This window comes from Diabrotica undecimpunctata, chromosome 7 (genome assembly GCF_040954645.1).
Source record: "Diabrotica undecimpunctata isolate CICGRU chromosome 7, icDiaUnde3, whole genome shotgun sequence".
Lineage (NCBI taxonomy): Eukaryota > Metazoa > Arthropoda > Insecta > Coleoptera > Chrysomelidae > Diabrotica > Diabrotica undecimpunctata.
Genome location: NC_092809.1, coordinates 42,632,973 through 42,654,453, shown reverse-complemented (window position 1 = coordinate 42,654,453; position 21,481 = coordinate 42,632,973). Strand labels below are relative to the sequence as shown.

General features: G+C 31.9%; 1 protein-coding gene across 2 annotated transcripts in view; it reads right to left on the bottom strand.

The window, feature by feature from the left end:
* Window positions 1-510: 510 nt before the first annotated feature.
* Zip48C (Zinc/iron regulated transporter-related protein 48C) overlaps window positions 511-21,481 on the bottom strand; it is a 252,599-nt gene continuing 231,628 nt past the window's right edge. For both annotated transcript variants that reach the window (XM_072537193.1, XM_072537194.1), the window contains exon 7: window positions 511-20,105. In XM_072537193.1, coding sequence (XP_072393294.1) covers window positions 20,027-20,105 — 79 coding nt within the window. In that variant the 3' untranslated portion in view covers window positions 511-20,026. The remainder of the gene's footprint in view (window positions 20,106-21,481) is intronic.

Below are 21,481 nucleotides of genomic sequence, written 5' to 3'. Positions count from 1 at the left end.
TTAACAGCACTCACCCATTTATCAAACATATCCATATCGTGGACTTGGAAAACGGTAATGCTTGCTAGTAGTATCCATGCAATCTGGAACACAACATCTTCTTCTCTGTTCATTTCTTCGTTTTTCCATTGGTATTCCATATAATGTGTTCGATGCCATAATAAAAAATCGTCTAAAATTGTACCTTTTTGCACTACTTATATAAAAAATTTTAAATTATAAAAAATAAAACAAATACAAATATGGCGCCGTATTTGTCTAAACTCAACTTTGAATTGACCACAGCACACTCCCTCCGCGCAGGAACGAGACTAGCAGCGCCACCAAACGAATGGAAGCGAAATCGACACATGTCAAACTCAAAACACCAGAAATCATGCAGGCCTTATCAGCGAATATCAATCTGTACTAATTGATCTGCCTTTCGTATTCTTCATCCATTGTTTATTCTGCTCATATCATTATCGTCAATGGTGGGTATTAAATAGGGAAAATAAAAACAATAAAAAGTATGCATAAAAGTATTTATAAACTTACAAATAAATCTACTATCACAGCAGTAGTTGGGTTTTAAGTATTAGGTGTGACTACTCTATAATCTACATTACATTTTTACAACTCAAAAGCAGTGGTTTACGACAAGTCTAATTATATTTATGCTCTTGTTAACATCAAAATCTTGTAACTAATATTATTTAATCATTAAATATTTAGTACGGATTTTATAGGTTTTTTCAACTCCAACAACAACCTTCTTGAATTATTGTTCACATTTTTTAATTTAATTATAATATAAATGACAAATTAACGACTTAATAAATGACTATGTTATTTTTTGTGGTTTTAATATTGTAACTGCTATAATTTTTTTTTATTTATGGCCAAAACATTACTTAACATAATATTATATAAACTGTGTGTATGTTGTATAATATTTGTATGAACTGTGTTTGATTGGTCAAACGTACGAAGAGTGTTTTTTAAAGGGCGTAAGTTAGGATTGCAGAAATTTTTGTTTTTTGATTATACAGGGTATTTCACGAATAGCTTACACTATCTATATATCGAAAACTAATTACACGGTTTTAAAATTTGCTGGTTTGCTGAAAATATGACGAACTTAAAGAAAATATTTTGACAAACATGCCACTTCCGGTTATACCGAAAGTGAACAGCAGCTTTGTTATTTTAAATGGAACACCCTGTATAAGGTATATGATATACGTTAAGTTTTAAATTAGATATACACACTATAAATGGCAACACTGCGCGCCGTCGACTTTTCACGAACTTCCGTTGCCACGTCGCCAATAATTTGTCATTCTACCGTTGTTATTTAAAGCAATAAGAGTGTCGATTTTTAATTTATTTTTGTAAACAACATGTCTGTTTATAGGCCCGCAGAAATGGTTCAAAAAATAAAATGGTTTTATGGTGGTAATTCTGGACAACAATGTGTAGATTTATTTTTTGTGTTTTTAGATGGGAAACCAATTCCTTGCGTACAGTCAGTTCATAATATTTGTAAAAATTATTGCCTCTGCGAAAAATTAAGAGTTGTTATTGCCTTAAAATGGCACAAAATGTCACCTCAATAAGTGTCACCAGAAAAAGTTGAGCAACGAGAATAGCGGGATACACAAATTTGTACAACAATCGAGGTAGATTCAACACGTTCAAGTAGAAGCGTTGCTAGGGAGTTAGGTGTTAGCATTATTACTGTACTAATCTACGTGAATGGTTCGGGTGTAGTTCGATTGAACTTTTTAGGCGCGCTGCTAACAAAGTCGCAGTGGCCATGATGATTTCCAATCTCCGCTAGGAGTGGCACGAGAAGAAGAAGAAGAATATTACTGTAAAATCTTGGCCACGAAACATCAGAGATTGAACGCACACAAAAGGAAATGAATTAATTCATCAAGCCTAGAATATAGAGAAATTTGCCATATTGATCGCCAACCTCAACAGAGAAGGCACTTAAGAGGAGGAATATTACTGTAACGAAAGTGCGGAAAAAGCACGGTTACAAGAATTTTAAATATTCGATAAGGCAGCAGCTTTATCCAGACGACTACTTTCGAAGAATGGAGTTTTGTGAAACTCTAATAACGAAGGCTAATGATGAACCCAATTTTATTAAAAACATTTTATTTACTGATGAATGTTCTGTTTCGTTAGTAGGAAGACACAATCCTTCCATTACGAGGTATTGGTCGGGGGAAAAACAACGTCCTCAAAAAGTTAATGTCTGGACTGGAATTTTAGGAGACCACATAATAGGTCCATTTTTTATTAAGGGGAACTTGAATAGCAGAGTATACCTCGATTTGTTACAGAATCATGTTTTTCCCGCTATTTTCAATCTTCCTGATGCACATCTGGAGAATGTTTTTTCCATCAAGACGGCTGTTCAGTTCACAACGCTCGAATAATTAGGGAGTACTTAAACAATACTTTCGCAAATCGAGTTTTCCGTGGAACAGGCGATATTAAGTGGCCTGCGCGATCTCCAGATCTTACACCCATGGACTTCTTTTTTGGGGACATTTAAAAAGCATCATCTACGATCATCCTGACGCTAGAGCCCAAAAGTTGGATGAATTAGGAAACTGCAGAAACCGCAGAACTTTTTATGACAGATTGGGATATTGTTCAGCCGTAGAAGGACAAATATTTGAATCATTTCTGTAGAACATAAAGAATTATTTCTTATTTTATTAGGAATTATTTTTTATTTTCAATAAGAGTATATTTTTTGTTTTAACTTTTTAAAGAAATACCTCAAAAAATTGTTCACATTATTAAAAACCGATACAAACGCACCGCCTTATAATGGTCAGAGTATTTTTATTGAGTACAAAAATCGACGGACGGAGTTGCATATTCCTCGCGTTGTTATGTAATACTAAATGGTTTTCCCTTTCCCCCTTTCCCGTTTTCTGTCTAGGTGTCGGAGCGGAGGGGATCGGAGAATTACAATTACCTCGTACGAGGCAATGTTGTCGATTTTAACGCTTTAAGTATTTTCAATATCTAATCCAAAACTTAACGTACTGTATGTACTTTATTCTGTATTGTAAATGTTGTTATTGTATAGTATTGTCCTTTATTTTTTTGGATTTACGATATTTGTACGTTTGGTGTTTAATTGTACTACTCTTGCCATAAAAAAATTTAATTCAAATTGTAGTTTATTCTCATTGAGTCAAGTAGTTTTTATAGCAATTTAACTAGTTTTAAATAGATCTAGCAAAAATAAAATAAGCTTCAAAAAGGTTGGTTGTACTACATAAAGTAATTATTGTGTTATTACCACGCAAAAAAATACAAAAAAGTACGATCGTCACCTACAAACATGTAACACTATTAATAAAAAAAAATCAGTAAAATTCAGTATTGTGAAAAAGGAAGTAATTCCAATATAGTGTTTGTAAAAAAAGCATACAATTAAAAATCATCAAGATCACAAATGTTTTGGCAAAATTCCTATATATCAATCATTTGCTTTAAAATTCCTTCTGAGTTTTTTAACTCTATTATTTTTAGTTTAAGTGTTTTTGTTCGGCTTTAAAAATTTTCAAGTAATTTATGCCGTAAACAAAAATAGGTTCATATATCTCAACTAATTTAATTACATTCGTTTCTATTTTTCTCAGTGTTATTTCTCTCGATCACGTTTCTCCTTCCTGTTAGACCATTTAAGCATTTTAACAGGTAAATCATTAAAAGTACTTGTGTTGTTGGATTACCAACAAGATCCCGAACAAGAAATAAAAGCCATGTTATCTCAAGACAGGGATAGTTAGTTTTATTAGACTTGAGGGACTTCTTTACGATTCACTTCTCAATCTGTAGCGAAGAGTAAAACTGGTAAGATGTTATACGAGTATATGATCGATATTACTTGACAGATTCGACTCATGGGTGCTAAATACTGTAAGCTTCAATAAATTAGAAACTTTGGGGATGTGGATTTACCACTGAATCTTGAACATATCTTGGACTTCGAAAATATCGCATAAAAAAGTTTAATAAATTAAGGAGTAAAACATTATCAGTGATAATAACAAGACTAATTAGTTATCTGTTGAGAAATGAAAAATACTACAACCCTCAATTAATTATAAAAGATACACTAGAAGAAAGAGGCGTCATTGAAAAAATAAGCTGTCTTAGACTGAGGCTCCGGAGAAGAAGAATACGAAATGATGCTTGAACAGAGGAACAAGTACAGAAATAAAAAAGATAAAAGAAGACGAAAGCTAAAAAATAAATGCAAGAAAATAGAAGAGATACAAGAAAGACGCTATTAGCTCAAGATGAACAAGAAAATAAATAAATACCCCATTCAATCTGCGAAAAAATCAGCGATTTCCAGTAAAAGTCTTATACAGGTTTTTGAAGGTTGTAAAGATATATGAGGGACAGCTGATGACAAACCCTTAAAGACGTACAGCTGATTTGATAATAAAAAATGAAAAAATAAATTTTTGCGTATAAAACGTTTCTTATATATTTTAGAAAAAAATGTATAATTGAAATTAAAATACATAAACAATTTACCGAGATAATTGCAAAAAACCCTTATTTGTGCAGTAATTTTTAACTATACCTGAAATTATGGCAATTAATGAGTTATTGGAGTGTTATTAATGAATTATTGTAGTGAAGTGTAAAATTTTTATTAAAAAAAAACGTTTAAAAATGGCTGACTTTTTAGCTTATAAACATTTATAATAACTTTAATGATGGTGACTGACTGAAAAGATGGTGAAAACATAATCTTTACAGAAAAAATAACCTTCTATGACCAATAGGAATTAAGATAGCCATTTTTTGTCTTAAAATCATATTTCCATTGTTTATTAACGTTAAAGAGCTGAAATTAAACAGATTATAAACGAAGATCTAAATTTTATTATCCATTTTACAGATGGCCTATGCCGAGAAAGAGTAAAAAGGTATAACCTGTTAAAGTGATGGTACTCGTAAAACACCGCCACGTTAAAGTAAACGTGGGAGAACTTTTCGGGACCCATTTTTAAGAATGTAACTTCTAATTGAAGAGCTCTGGAAAAGTTTGCGATATCTCGCCTTCTATGGCACGCAGAATATTCAGATTTTTTAACTGGGATACTTTGACCTCCCTGAAAAATCGGATAATCCCAGAAAAATAAAATAATAAAGTGTTACTACTATTTCGTAAGAAATATTTAAATTTTAATAATTAATGAATATTTTTTATATAAAGATATAATATTAATTACAAACTAATATCCAAATGTGTTTATTTAAATTAAAATATGAAACGATTTATTTATTAAAAAGTTTTTACATTCTTTGAACAAATGGTTTTAAAATAAATTTTGAAACGAATATTTTTGTACTTTACAAGAAGAATTAATATTATATAGTAATATATTATATAGTATAAGTAATTGAATTTTCCAGTTCTAATTATTTTATCAAGCTAGCGCAATTTTAAAAAATTAAACGTTTGCGTGCCATAGCAACCGAGATATTGCAAGTTTTATCAGCGCACTCCAATTTGAGGTTCCACTCTAAAAAAACTGGTAAAGTAGGCGGTTGATTAGCGCGAAGCTTCATGCTGTTTTCTCCATTTTTAAATTTTAAATAATATTTTTAAAATTGAATAAAGTAATTTATAAAGTTTAAAAGTTTATTTATTTATTTTAACAATTCTTTGTTCAGTTGAAAGTACATAAATGTGCTGTAAGTTAATACGTTTGTTTTAGATTTTAATGCAATTGAAAAAATTACATTTTGTAAAACGGACTCTCTTCTTCGAGTAAATGGACTCTTCCAACTATTTCGTGTTGCTAATTTCGTGACGATTGCCTTATCATTTTACTATAGAAAAAAAAAATAAATACAACTCCAGCATGGAAGCTTCATTTCAAAAACGATGCTAGGACAGACGGTATTTTATGAGTGCCATCACTTTAACGGGTTATACCTTTTCACTCCTTTTCGATATATATAACCTTCAAAAACCCGCACAAAATTTTTAAACCTTTTTAAGATTAAAATTTATACTGTCCTAAAAAGAATTAACGCACACTAAAAAAACAGTGTCAAAATACTTAGAAGACACTATGGGGAATATATATCAAGGAATTATTTGAAGAAGACAGAACTGAAAAAGAAATCAATGAGGGCTTAAGAATTTTAAATACATTACCCTGAATGGAAAATATTTGAGAGTAATAAGAATTGAGCCGAACAGAATAAAAGGTGAAACCGTACCAGTAGCAGACACAGCTGTCGGTTTACAAGCACTTTTTGAAGGATAGAGCAAGACATGTGCCTAGAAAACCAAAATAATGATAATTTAGAGAAAACAAAATGTACTCCTACCATTCACAGTTAATAAGAGCTTGCTAAAAAGGTCAATCAAACAAATACTCAGGCTGTTGGATAGATAGCCAACAGTATCTTGAAAAAAAAAATAATAATAATAATTGCCCAAGTTAGGAAGAGTGTTGTAAAACTGAGGAGCCTTCTTTACCACCAGCATATGAAAATATCTAAGACTAAAAAACTGAGTAATGAAAAGGTATTGCGATGAGTCAACCGTGACAGGGAACTAATTAACGAATTAATTATTCAAAATTAAGCATCTAATTAAGGAAGACAGCGTACCTACATTATCTAATGTGTATTCCTCATCGAAATAGGTAGGAAAAACCTTGATTTGAAATGCATCAGTAATAGGCTTTGAAGATTTAGTCACAACAGCTGAAGACAGAAACAAGTTTGCTATTGAAATATCTAACTTCCATTAATGGAGACGAAACTCGCAGAAGAAGAATGCCATATTATATATTGCTTGTTCCATAGAGACTAATGAGATAAATTAGATTTCATATACTTCAGCGAATACGGCACTTCATCGTGTGCCATTTTCGATGCGAAGGTAGACTATTATTATGATAATTGGAATAAACCTCAGGCTGCTCAATAGTTAAATAGAATTGCAAACAAACTATTTGCTTAGCTTTCTGACGAAGACATTCCTCTTCCACTAATGCAGCTCTCTCCATGAATATTTCCTAATATATTATATATCAAATGAAGTAATTGTTTTTGTAAGATCTTCCATCAACAGTAGTTATCCCGTTTTAATTATCAACTCTATACCTTTTTATTTGTTTATCTCTTCCGTTTGGTTAATTATTTTATTATTCCAGGACGTAAAAAGTGAAAAAAAAAAATAGTTTTCGCGTAAAAAACGTTTCTAATGCATTTTAGAGAAAAATGGTTCAAATAAAAGTTAGAGATCATAGAAAGTTCTTTTATATTGAGAGTTTCAAAATTAAAATACATAAATAATTGACCGAGACAATTTAAAAAAAAACCTTATTTTTGCAGGAATTTATAAATGTTAATAGCTTTGTTTGCATAATGACATGTAATATAACTATTGAAAATTGTGGCATTTAATAAGTTGTAAAGTGTGCTAAATTTCAAAGAGCTTATAAGATATTCAATTTGTTTATCCCAGAAAGCGATTATTTAAACAATTGTACTTGTCCAAAAATGCACTCTAGAGGCATTTTGTAAATCTAAATCGATTCTTTGAGTCTTCGTTTTTAAGGTATATTAAAAAGATCTCAAGATTTTATTAAATGTTTTATTAAAAAACAGTTTAAAAGGGATGACTTTTTAGCTTATAAACAATTATAACAACTTTGACATTTTTTATGGCATACATTTGTATGTAGGCTCAATGAAAAGCTGTTGAAAAAGCACACTTTTCAAAAAATCCAGAACCTTCTATGGCCAATAGGAAACCAGTTATAACTCGTTAAAATGATGGTACTCCACAAAAAAGTGGAGAGGAAAACTGTAATATCTCAGCTTGTTCTTGTTATTGGTTATAGAAAGTTCTGTTTTTTTTTGGAAAGTGTGCTTTTCACCAGATTTTCATTGAGCCTACTTAAAACAGTGTGACATAAAAAAATATCAAAGGTATTATAAATGTTTAGAAACTAATAAGTCTGCTCATTTCAAACTGTTTTTTAATAATAAATTTAATAAAATGTTAAAGATTCTTAAAAAACCTTATAAACGAAGCCTTAAAGAATCGATTGCGATTTGTAAAATACCTTAAGAGTGACTGTTTCAGCAAGCTCGTGTTTTTTATAATCTTCTTGGTCAATTGTTTATGAATTTTATTTTGGAAACTCACAAAACAAAGAACTTTTTATGATCTACAACTTTTATTTAAAACATTTTTCTCTTGAATGTATAATAAACTTTTTATATGTAAAAAACTATGGTTTTCAATTTTTAAGAAAAAAAAAACAAAATCAGATATACGCCTTCACGGATTTTTCATCAGCTATCCCTCAAAAATCTTTAAGAACCTTCAAATATCTTTATAAGATTTTTTCAGCTTTTTTTTCATTGACTGGGGTATAAGGCAGTTAATAGTAAATGATAAAAAATTTATTTCTCACGCAACAAAAACGTAATTTTTTGGTTAAAAAATACTATTTTGAAAACGATGTCTGGTCTAAGAGCCGAAACGTCTAATAGGAACTTATTTTATAATGGCTGTATATTAAAAATCAAATATTTGAAAAAGTTGAGATAAAAAAACAACATTTTTTGGATATTTCACTTTTTGTAAAATTATAAAAAACCTAAATAGTGATTCTCCTAAAACAAATCCAACTGATCTTTTTTACGTAAAAGAGGTTACATATTCAACATTTACAGTCCAACTATATTGAAACGTTCATTACAGTTATATCACATGATTCCATTTGGGGATTACAACGACATGGAATGTATCTTGTATAAAAATAAGTACTTTATGGAATCACAAATTCTAGTTTTTTTAGTTCAGACTGTTTTGGAAACTACTAGTCCGACAATGTAATTTTATTAACAAATTTATTATATTATTTATACAAAGAGAAGCAGGTGGTTTACCAGGTTTGTAAAATAGACTATTTAAACATTTACATAAAAAAATAAAGACGTATGGAAACATAACTATTAGTCTTGTAAAATTTAATTCCCAACATTTTTATATTTTTACCTCTGTTTTTATTTACACACATATTTTTAAGATCACAAGACATTTGACATCGCATTTTACACTGTAATTAAAAGCTGAGACAGAACTGATACTGATATTTAACTGAGACAGAACAAGAACAAGTCCTGCAGATGTCTCCAACGAGATAGTCGAAAAGTACACGATTCAATCCAGAAAGTAAGTACTTTTTATCACTTTATTAGATGTCTTTCGATTTAGAACAACCCCAACAAGTGAATAATGTTTTCCGTAATCGTCAGACTTTCAATCTTTTGTATCTGAGTGTTACAATAATTTCAAGGCGACCTTTTTTTTATTTGCGGATAATAAGGTAGAACACTCCATTGGATGTTTTTGTTAAGATGTGATTAATCCAAAAATATTAACATCTTTAGTATCAGTTCTTTCTCGCTAAACTCGCACCATTTGACACAGGTACTTTATATTTATAAGTACCTACAGCTTTCTTTCGATCAATTTCCTAAGGAATCGGATCGCACAACTGTAGAGAAAAAGGAATACCACCCAGGACTATTATCCAAATGGTATTTCACATGTTTCAAAGATTCCCACTTTCACCAATCATAGTCATAAAATATTTAAACCCTTCAACACGGTCAACGAGTTAGTTGTTAATGTTTAAGATAATTAGGGGATTTAAAATATGGTAAAATTTAGTTAACTCAAAGGCCATGTCCCCAAATTAACACGTTGATATAAAACTAGAGTCCACCTCAAAACCTCAAAATTTATCATGTGTATATATTTATCTGTTGTTTTAAGCGAGAAGTGAAGACGATAGAACCTGGATCAGAAAAGCGTAAAAGAATTACAAAAAAAGATGATTTTCGAGCCAGTGTTGAGTGGCTAGATTGAAAAAGTGATGTGATATCCATCGGTTAACAACATCCTGTGAAAAATATAAATAAGCGACAAGAAAATCAGTTAAACCATCTTTATAAACTTTTTACGAGAGTAATCACCACAAGATTAGACAAGAAATTAGACCTATATCAAAGTAGAGAACAAGCTGGATTTAGAGCAAACTTTGGAACCAGCGATCACCTCCAAACAATAAAACAACTCATCGAAAAATCTATAGAATATATCAAGCCCTTAGTTTTAACATTCGTTAGATTTCCACAAAGCATTCGACTCAGTAGAACTCAACAGTGTTATAGAAGCACTAAACGAGAACCGCATTGATAGCCGATATTCGAGGCTAATATGTAATATATATAAAAATGAGACAAGCTCGATACAACTACACGCTAACAGCAACCAAATAAAAATCCAAAGAGGTATCCGACAAGGTGATACGTTGTCACCTATACTTTTCATATCGGCTCTAGAAAAAGCGATCAAAACCCTCAAATGGGGTGAAAATGGAATAAATGTGGACGGAGAGATGATACACCACCTAAGCTACGCAGACGATATAGTCCTGATTGCAGACGATTTGGGACAAATAAAGAAAATGTTGGAAGAACTTAGTACAGCCTGTCATAAAATAGGTTTAAAAATGAATATAACAAAAACAAAATATATGACGAACTTAATACCAAGTAAACACCTTGAAATACAAAGTGAAGAAATAGAACTGCTAGACAAATATATATATATCTCACGAAATTAAGATCAGTAAGGACAATCAGATGCTTGGTATCTCACTAATAGATCGGCAAACGAACGAAGCAATCCGGAACAAAACAAAAAAATAAAGGACGCCGCGAAACAAGCAGCTAAATTAAAATGGAAATGGGCTAGACACAACGAACGTCTCGAAGATGGTAGATGGAACAAGGAAGTCGGAAACTGGCGACCGTACGATGCGAAGAGACCAAGAGGAAGACCTCAAATGCGCTGGAGCGACGATATCAAAAGAGTCGCAGGACCAATGTGGAAACGCCTAGCACAACAGGGATGAATGGCGAGAAATGGGAGAGGCCTTTATTCGACAATTCGGATAGAAAAAGGGCTAAAAAAAAAAAAAAAAAAAAAAAACAACCGAACTAATACAAGGATGGGCAGCATACGGAGAGCCCTTAGGGACGTTTTTAAGAGTGACATCCCAACTAATATGAAGAAAAAAAGTTTTCGACCAATGCGTGCTACCGGTGATGACCTATGGTGCAGAAACATTATCACTCACGAAGAAAAACGCACAAAAACTAAGAGTATCAATGATACGGGCCACGAGACAGGATTAGAAACGAAGATCTACGAGCTAAGACCAAAGTCATAGACGTCATTGACAGAAGCTGTAACTCAAAATGGAAATAGGCTGAACACGTTGCCAGAATGAAGGACGGAAGATGGACTCGCAAACTAGTTGAATGGAGACCAAGAGCCGATAGCAGAGGATGACCACCAACACGATGGCAAGACGACTTACGAAAGACAACAAAAAACTGGATACAGCAAGCACAACATAGAACACTTTGGAGACAAACAAGGGAGGCCTATGTCCAGCAGTGGATTGAGAGAGGCTGATGATGATGACAAGAAAATAGGTTTAGAATAATATATCGGGTAAAAAATTGTCAAGCAACGAACCTGCAGTGGAGTCATTTATCTAGCAATTTAAAGAAAAAGTAGAAGAACTGGATCTTCTTCCTGATCAAACCTATAATGCAGACGAGAGTGGTCTGTTTCGGAGAATGTTGCCGAACAAAACATTCCTGCCCTCTAAACAAGCAAGCGTAGCGGCTCCTGCGGTGAGTAAAAATAGAATCAAATTTATTGTTGTTCAAATGCTACTGGAACACACAAATTGGATTTGTTTGTGATTGGTAAAGCTAAAAATCCCAGAGCTTTTAAAAACATTTGTCTGCTACAAGAACCAATTTTAAAGTTGGGCCAGGAGGGAGGTATGTAGTGAATGGTTCCATAAAGGCTGTCCCAGAAGTGAAGAAGTTTATGAAAAAATCCAAGTTGCCCAAATAAACAAGAGTTTGGATCAAGTGATAGACGTATCAAAACCATCTTCGTACCTCCAAACAGCACACCTTTAGTGCAGCCGATGGATTAAAATTTTAACTAAAAAGTTAATTCTTTGTATAAAAATTTTATTATTTCTCAGGATGGTGACATATAACATAGAGCCTCCAACAATTTAATTTGAATTTAATTTGAAGGACGTATTCTCTCTCGCTCACGCATGGATCTATGTGTCACCTGAATTATAATCCAATCATCATGGAAACACCTATGGCCTACTACTAATGTTACAGTTATAAAAAAACGTATTGAACATGAACACAAATAAATACATACGTTGTACCTAGTCCGTTCTACGAAATGCTTTATTTGCACCCTTTGGTTTTTAATAGTGCCGCATTATTGAAATTCTACTGTATTGGCAAATTGGAGAAAAATTTTTTGCCAAAATTGTATCCGATAGAAGGCACTAGATGAATACATTGCCAATTTGAGCATTTGCGGAACCTAGTACTCTTAAGATATTTTTTTTTCCAGAGTGTAACTATTTTTTGCCCGTTTATCAATCAATCTGTTTATATGTTGATTTCATTGTGTTCTCTATTCTTTTATTTTTTTAATAATCGAGCAGATATTTAGTTTTTGTCTTCATTTTACTGTCTACCAACTACTGTAAAGCCTTGATCTTCTCAAATATCTCAATCACTCAAACCTGGCTGGTTTTTTGTATGAGTTTTTCTTGTCCTATGTAATATGTTTCAATTATTTATACGCGCTGGAAACTCGCAATGCCACCTTTCGATACTTGATGAAATGTGGTATTTTGTTATCAAGACAAAAGTAATGAAATTAAAGCATTGCAGAACTTCATATGCTTATGTTTTACAGGGCAATCGTATAGAATAAAATCACTAATTCCCTTGCTTTTCCATTTTTATATCTAACTCATTCTCTTTGACTCCGCTGTTAGGTACGGTTACTGGTGATTATCAAATGACTAACATTGTTATGCTCTGTAGATTCCTTGCACTTTACTAGAACATTTTTCTAAGCATACTTTTGTAAAAACTGATTATTAATACAAAACCTGTTATAAGTAAACATTTAAATGATTTAACTAAGGATCTGTTTGCCACCGCTTCTCTTTGAACACAACTACGTTACGAGAGTAGCTACTTAAGATTTATGATATGGTAACACTTCAGAAACGTCAAATCTGACATAAGTCAGTAACGTTTGATGTACTAATAACATAAATATTGTACAAAATTATGAATATGAAATAATATTGCAATGTCGTCGTTTTTGAATAATCAAAAGACAGAACTGATTATTTCTCCACATGTAAGCCATGGTTTAATACTTACTCTGCCTAAAGTAGTACTCTTATATCTTAAAGCTTAAGCTGGCTCTCGTACTAATTTTAATTCAAAAGAATGAAGAAATTAAGAGATTATTATTTTTGGACATATATTACAAAAATCTACAACTCTTTTAATAAATAGAAACACTGAGGTAAGTATTACAGAATAAACAGAACATAAATTAGTACGTAGACAATTACTCTAGTTATGACAGAATTGTTCTAATTTGAGGATATTCTAGCTGTGGAAAGAAACTAGGAAAGAAAAAACAATAAAAGAATATTTCAGGACGTTTGCAAATAAGTTTTATTTGTTATAAAATTTTCCAATCCTCTTGTTTAACGTTTGACAGTAAAACGTATCTAAGATACTTCGTTATCAACGTTATTGCTAATCAGCAATCTCTAAATTTCTATTATCTATATCTATTATCGACATGCTTTATACGTATACATAATTTTGATCATGCAGTGGATCAATTTAAAAGTTTAAAAAGGCATGGGTAGAAGAAAGGCACCATTTGGAGTAAATGTACTAACCTGATTTCCTGGCTGAAAAATCTACGAACATGGTTCAACACAACAGCCACAAATCTTTTCAGAGCCGCAGTTTGCAAAATACAGATTTCCATGATGGTCGCCAACATCCGAAACAAATAGACACTACAAGAAGAAGAAGAAGATGTATACTCTATAGATTTTAAAGCAACATTAAACTAAGTTTAATGTATGAATATCGACAGCTGGAATACTAGAATCAAGCAAATCAACATATACAGACTGAAGTAATGAAAGTAACGATTCTGTAAGGCCATGCGATATACTTTCGGCATTTCTATTAGATCTATATAGTGACTATAATTCAAAGATACGTATCAAAATACTTCAAAACTACAACTTACGCTATTGAAGATTACACGGAAGCACTGATAATATAAAAGATATAGCAGATGTGTGGAATACTTCTAGGATTTATATAAAGCGACTAACACCAGAAATACATCCGCCAGAACTATGATAAAGTAGAAGAAGAACTTGCTATACTCGAAAGCGGAGTTACACTGGCGATCACTAAACTTAAAAGTTAACAAGGCACCAGGTGCAGATATTGTCAAGGCTACAGAAGATACATCAATGAGAGACTAAATATTTTCCCACAAAAGAAATACCAGAAAAGCAAGGCCGGATTTCTCAAGTTAGAAACACGCAAGAAAAACACTTTAAAAAAGAGACAAATAATAATTAGATTAATTTAGAGATTATCACAAGGTATTCGATAAAGTCAAATGGCATCACTTATGGCGTACTATAAAAGAAGTAGGAGTACCGTACCAACTGATATCCGATATAAATGAGCTATAGTTTCAAGTGAATTTCATTTAGCAGAATATGTTAGGCAAGGATGTATACTGCATCTATAAGTATTAAGTATATACGAAGAATACATTATGAGGAGAGCGCGCAAAGAATGGGAAAAGTCAATAAATGACCAAAAAATAAACAATCTACAATTTGCATATGACACAGCCCTTCTTGCGATCAGCCAAGAAGACTTGATTAACGTCATACGATTGGTTGAAAATGATATTCAAAAATTTTAAAAATTTATTTAAAATCCTTTATAAAAGGTATTTAATTAAAATACCTAATCGGGCTATATCACAAAACGTTTTCGGAATCTGTATTTCATCATCAGTGTTTCTAGGTGATGGAATACAGATTCCGAAAACGTTTTGTGATATAGCCCGATTGGGTATTTTAATTATATACCTTTTATAAAGGATTTTAAATAAATTTGTTGTGATACATGGTATACAGCCAGCTACAGGAACATAGTTTCCTTGTGGATTCAAAAATTTGGTCTGAAGTTAAATATATCCAGGACAAAAATCATAATATTGAATAGATCATCATCCACACATAACCACGATTAGCCGGTTTAATATTGTTAACTCACACTTATATCTGGGATCATTGATCGCAAACACGGTGACTTGACAGGAGATACAACGTAGATTTGTACCTAGATGTGTAAAAGCCATCTAGCAAAGATGAATATGAAAAACCTATGACCTAAATATGGAAAGAATTTTGGACATTGAGACAATTGGAAAATAAAAGATAGACGGCATTGCAATGGACTGATTATGGAACTCCATGGAATGATTATAGAATAAATAATTCGATTCCAAGAGAGCCAAAGGACAGCCATAAATTATCTGATAAAGTTCAACTACAACAATTAAAATATTTTGGACATGTCACAAAATCAAACACAGACAATATAGGAACAAAAAGGACAAAAGGCATAGGACAAAAAGGAAGATCCTGTGAACCCTACGAGAAGATAGACCATACACGACATCATGACGCCAATTACAATCTTCGTGGGGTCAAGATTGAAGATAAAAAAGCAAAAATGTGCTCCGATCAAAGGATACATATGTTCATATAAATATTATTAAAGGTCTACAAATTATGTCTCATTAAGATTTAGAAAAAGACGAAATGAAGAACTAATCAATTAGTGCATGCACATAACATTCATAAAAATCAAAACAATGAACAAATACAAAACTGAGTTAAACAATTTGAAAATGCAACTAAACGGAACTATCATTTATAAGAAACAAACAACGCTGAGGGTCGAAGGTCTAACCTTACCAGCCCTAAGCACTAGAAAAAAAAAATTAAATCAGATGCAACATCAATCCTAAAAAAGCTTCAGGCTACGATGTCAAATTAATATTGTAAGATCTTCCGTAAAACGGGCATATATAAGTAAGACAACTATTTGATTTAATAATGAAACTAAGCGAATTCTCGCAACAATCGAACGTATCTGATATAACACTCATCTTAAATACAGGTAACAAACTTGACAATTTAAAATCTTACCGGCCGATCAATCTACTGTCAATGCTCTACAAAGTATTTCAATTTCAAACACTTTAATAAGATTGACACTTGTCTTAGAAGATGGCAGAATAATTGCAAGACACGAATTCCGATTCCGGCAGCAACTAATCTACCATCCAACAAGTACTTAATATTGTTCTGAAGCTATTTTACTGTGGTATTTTAATATAATTTACTACCTTTAATTGGAATTAACCTCAATTTCAGTTCGAGAGTGTTCAGTGATTTAAGAATAAATTCTCTAAGTATGAAGCGAACAGATTTGCTTTTTGTTTTCCGCCACGTGTCCATGTTCCATCTTCTTTTCTAATCGGCGGAATCTCTCTGTTTACATTTTTATTTTCTGCGGTTCCCGAATTTCTGTTTTTTATTGAAATTCGGTTTTTTATAATTTGTTTGGTATTGTTCCATGCTGCTTGTTGCAAATTTATGGTTAGTTGATTGTTATATTTAAGTCAATTCTGTCACTGACTACTGTCTAAAGCTAGCCCAATGGTTAAAGTGGGGTTATTTTCTCTTAGTATAATATGCTCACTGATTGTAGTAGTATTAGAGATTGATCAGAGCTGGGACCATCAGATCTTCTATTTTCATAAAATTTGTTGTAATTTTTCTTGAAATGAAAAAGTCAATCAAGTCGACTATTTACCAGTGGGTTTACCAGTTGGAGTGCCATTTTCTATTTATATTTTTCTTGCGGCAAGTAATTCTCTTCCGTTTTTCTTCAAGCGTGTTGAGGAACTGGACATAATTTTCTTTTTTTAGATGATTTGGTGGAAAATGCAGCCGCTATTATTACATCATATTTTATTGTTTTGAACCATACTATCTTCCTGAATGGCTTTAGTATCTATACTATCTTTATCAAAGTGAATTAGATTATTTTTTACTACTGCTCGTCCACTAGCTGTGTTTCTAGAGTGAAGAGCTTGATATATTTGATATCTTCACAGTTTAATGTATATTTGTTTTGTGAAGTGGGTATCTTATTTTATGGTTGTTTAAGATAAAGAGTATCTACTGTTGATCTTGCAAGAAGCCCATTGCGTTCCAATGTAATATTCCTAACTCTTGTGCCGTTATATTTTCTATTATTTTTTATGGTCTTTAGTCTTTCTTCGATTTTTAAATTGAATTCTTCTTGCTTTTATTAGTATGTGTGACATGTTTGATGTCGATGATATTCAATATGTACTACTTGTTTTCGCTCGTTACAGGCTATTTGGGCATATGATTGGATTTGGTGAACCTCTGTTTGGTTTTATATAGTATTCTCCGCGTCTGCTGCCTTGTTTTGTGATGTAATTGTATGTTTCTGTTGGTTCCGTAACTTTTGAAGAGCTATAGCAGTAGTGCAACCTCTGTGATTAGCTGGGTGGACACGGCGCAGGTTGACAACTTTAAGGTTCTTTATTTTGTGGCTTTTTTCAATGATTTTTAAATTTTTCCTTTGAATTTTACGTATCTCGACTCTCTTCTACAATAATTTTGTGTATATCCGTACTCTTGACATTGTGGACTCAATTTCGGTTTTTGAAAGCTTATATGGTCACTTTCATATGTAAAATTTTGGTAATTTCATATACTTTTTTTTAATTTTTCCTCTTTACTAAAAGTAAGTGCAAACAATGACAGTGGTGATTTGTCCTTTTCTTTTAGTAATTGGGTTACGTTTTCTATTATATCTCGCTTATTATTTAGATCTTCCCTTATGTCCTTAGCTTGGGAAGTTTGATGCAGTTTTCTAGCAACCACCTTAAGAGGAATATTTTGTTTATCTTCAAACTAGTACCACTTAAGATCTGTGCCATTTAGCTTCTTTGTTAGAGTTCTGTAGCTACTTTCGTTGTTTAGATTAATTTTTATATTCCCACTTGCTAACATGCTAGATTGATGAGATATTTGCTTATCATAGGTGTCTCACTAGGATGTCATGTTTTTTCAATTTAATTATAATGACTGGTAGTGGTTTACTTGCCGTTTTAGTCTCTTCTGGTTAACTTCTCTGTTTACTTATACTTGTACTTCCTTTGGGGAGTCACTTGCCTTTGTTTTTTTTTGGGCTTCGAACTCTAATCCATTTTTGGTTTCTTTGCTTACTTCATTCTCGTCTGTGCGATATAATGTGTCTTCATTTTTCTGTTGTTTTCCTTCCTCTACTTTCGTTTGTAGTGTATCTATTTGGATTTTCTTTTGTTGTATAGATTCTATTATTAGATTTTTTGTTTTTCCTGTACCTAGGCGTTGATAATATCTGCTCATTTTGGCTTCTTGCTTAATTCTCAGTAAAGAGCACTTGACTTTGTTGAACAACTAATGTCTCACTTAATGTCAGTTGGGAAACATATTGTCTTTTTCTATATTTCCGTACATCTGCCTCACACTATGGCCTGACAGTGCCTAGACCATTTAAAAATTTAACAGCTTCACTATCTACACACATCGGAAAAGTCTAGGGATATTTTTAGAAATGACAGTAAGGCTTTATTCATTTGCTACCAATACGATGTTTACTTGATCGAAGTAAAATGAATACAGATTTAAATATGATAACGAAATTAGAGAAATTCAATATACTCAAGATGTTCCACAAGGAAGTGTGCTAGAATCTGTTCTCTAATTATTCTGTACTGCTCTTAGCAACGCCACCTGTTTTAACAACTAGATTTGCCATTCATACAGAAGTCATATATTTTAACACAAATCCCATCAGCGCAACAGAACTTCTGCAAAATAGTTTCTGCATCAAGTTCAATTGATTGCATGAAATTAACTTTAACTTAACAGTAAAATTCACCCATCTCTCATCTTCAGTAAAATAAAAAGGTGTAGTGCTAACCTTGTTTTATCACAAATCTAAATAGCTAAACAGATTAATATTAAGAACAAAATATTAATGGATACGTTGATACGTTAATAGTATTGTTATAAATATTTCCTTTTCCGAGCTGCCGTTAACAAAATTAGTATAGCCAATTTGATAGCCAACGCATGATAATGGAGCAGGGCACAAGAAGAAGAAGATAAATATTATATGTTATTATAAAGAAAAAAATCTCTGTAGTACAATGGTTAACCTAAAGCTCAATACCAGAGGGCTTAGAGGCTACCTTTCCCCAACTTTGCTATAACTTAAACGCGACAGCAGATCAATATAGAGGATTAAGAAATAAGCAACACTATTATAAAGAAAACCTTAAATAAATTCGACATAAAGGACATATATTTTGCTAGATAGCACACTGGAATATAAAATAAAAGACAGCAGTAATTAATAAAGAGGAGACACTATATAAATCTACAGTTTAAATTAAGATCGGGGTTGTGATATTGATCTTTAACTTCCAATAAGAACATACAACCTAAAGAATAATCATAAATTTTGTGTTTTGTTCGTCGTATGAATCAGGTATAACAGTGTTATCAGTATTCCTCAAGTTTCTCTCTACTAATGTTGCCAACTTCCGATTTTTTAGAAACTAATACATATATAAAACTTCAAATCTTCATTCTGTTGAATTAAATAGTATATATACACTTTAAGACTAATATGTATGTAAAAATAGAAAATCAACTACTACTTACTAAGCCCTTTAACTGCCTACGAAAATAGATAACTATAGTATACATCTAAAATTGTATAATTTTATATAATTTTCTCTAATAAAATAACGTCAAATAAAATCCAAAAATTGATCTAGAGTCATATTTACAGCTAAAGAATGGTCTGTTTGTTATCCAAGTCCTACATCTAAAGCCATCATTACCAAAAATCCTATTACGGCTCCCCATGTGGCTAGTTTACCATTTCCTCTGTAATTAAATATACGTACTTATTAAAAAAAAAATGTATTACATTATAATTGAAATGATTTGAAAGTTCTAAGGAGTCGTTTGTTCGTGGCTACTTCAACTTTACTAAGCTCTTAAGGTGAACGTTGGTAAAACTGTGCACGTAAGACAAAAAGTTAAAATGGCGAATGTTGAAAAATCGAAATTGGAATCTTCAAATAGTCCTTCAGTAAAACAGCGGCTGGTTCATATAAATTAAACGCCCATCGTGTGTAAAAAGAACCGTATACTGAAGGCACTAGGCTACACTTCCTTTCATAATAGGTTTTATACCTTTATTGACAGCTCTGTAGGTGACATATAACCAGAATAGACCAAATCATTCAAAATAAAAATCAAATGACTTTAAGAAAAACCAAAAACTATCAAAACTATGTTTCGTATTTTTACGGAAAACTTGTGTATGCACTCACGTGGCAACAATTCGCGATCGGAAACTCCCCCGTCCATGGAATTAGTTGAGGTGGTTTACGATTAATCCAGTAAAATAAGGCAAAAAAAGGGGACAAACCTCGGAATGAAAGATAATAAGCTGAAAATTTGCATACGTCTTTATTTTGATGGTATAAAACTTACCTCAAAAGTCTCATATAATCACGTGTCCGCGACTTAAGATATTAAAGATCAAAGGTCACGAAAATGAGTTTTCTGCAAATGTCTCGTTTCCCTTACACTTTATGACATTTAAGGTGGTAAGAAAAATTGTAGAATGGAAAATTCTCTTCAATTTTTGTCTCAAGTACTTTTATGTACCTTCAACCCTTCTTAAGATAGAGCGCAAAGAGTGGGGGACCGCTTACCTGTGTATACGGTAACGCGAAGTCAGCCAGTAGGATTCAATAAATAATAAGTTATATAGTTAATTATTTACTTAAAATACTATTATTATCATTAAATTTTTATTATTTATTATTTAATAAACTATATTTATAGATATTAATTATAAAATATATATTTTTTATATAATATTTATTTTATTTTTACTCAGACTACACTAAGAACATTAAAGCAATGGAACAACTAAGAAGAACTGGCGGTATTTCAAAATCTTACGAACTCCGTTTTGATGAAACAATGAATGTGCCTATCAGCCAAGAACAATTTTTATTGAACACATCTAATAAAAAAATCTTTATAGGCATGCTTATCGACAAATTAAAAGCTGTTAATATCACTACAAAACAAGCCAGAGATGATGCTGATGTTCTCATTGTAGAAACAGTTATTGCAGAGTCTGAACATGTAGGAAAAACTTCCGTCGTTGTAGGAGAACATATTGATTTGCTAGTTATCTTGATAGGACGAGCTCAATCACTTCAACAAGAAATTTTTTTTTA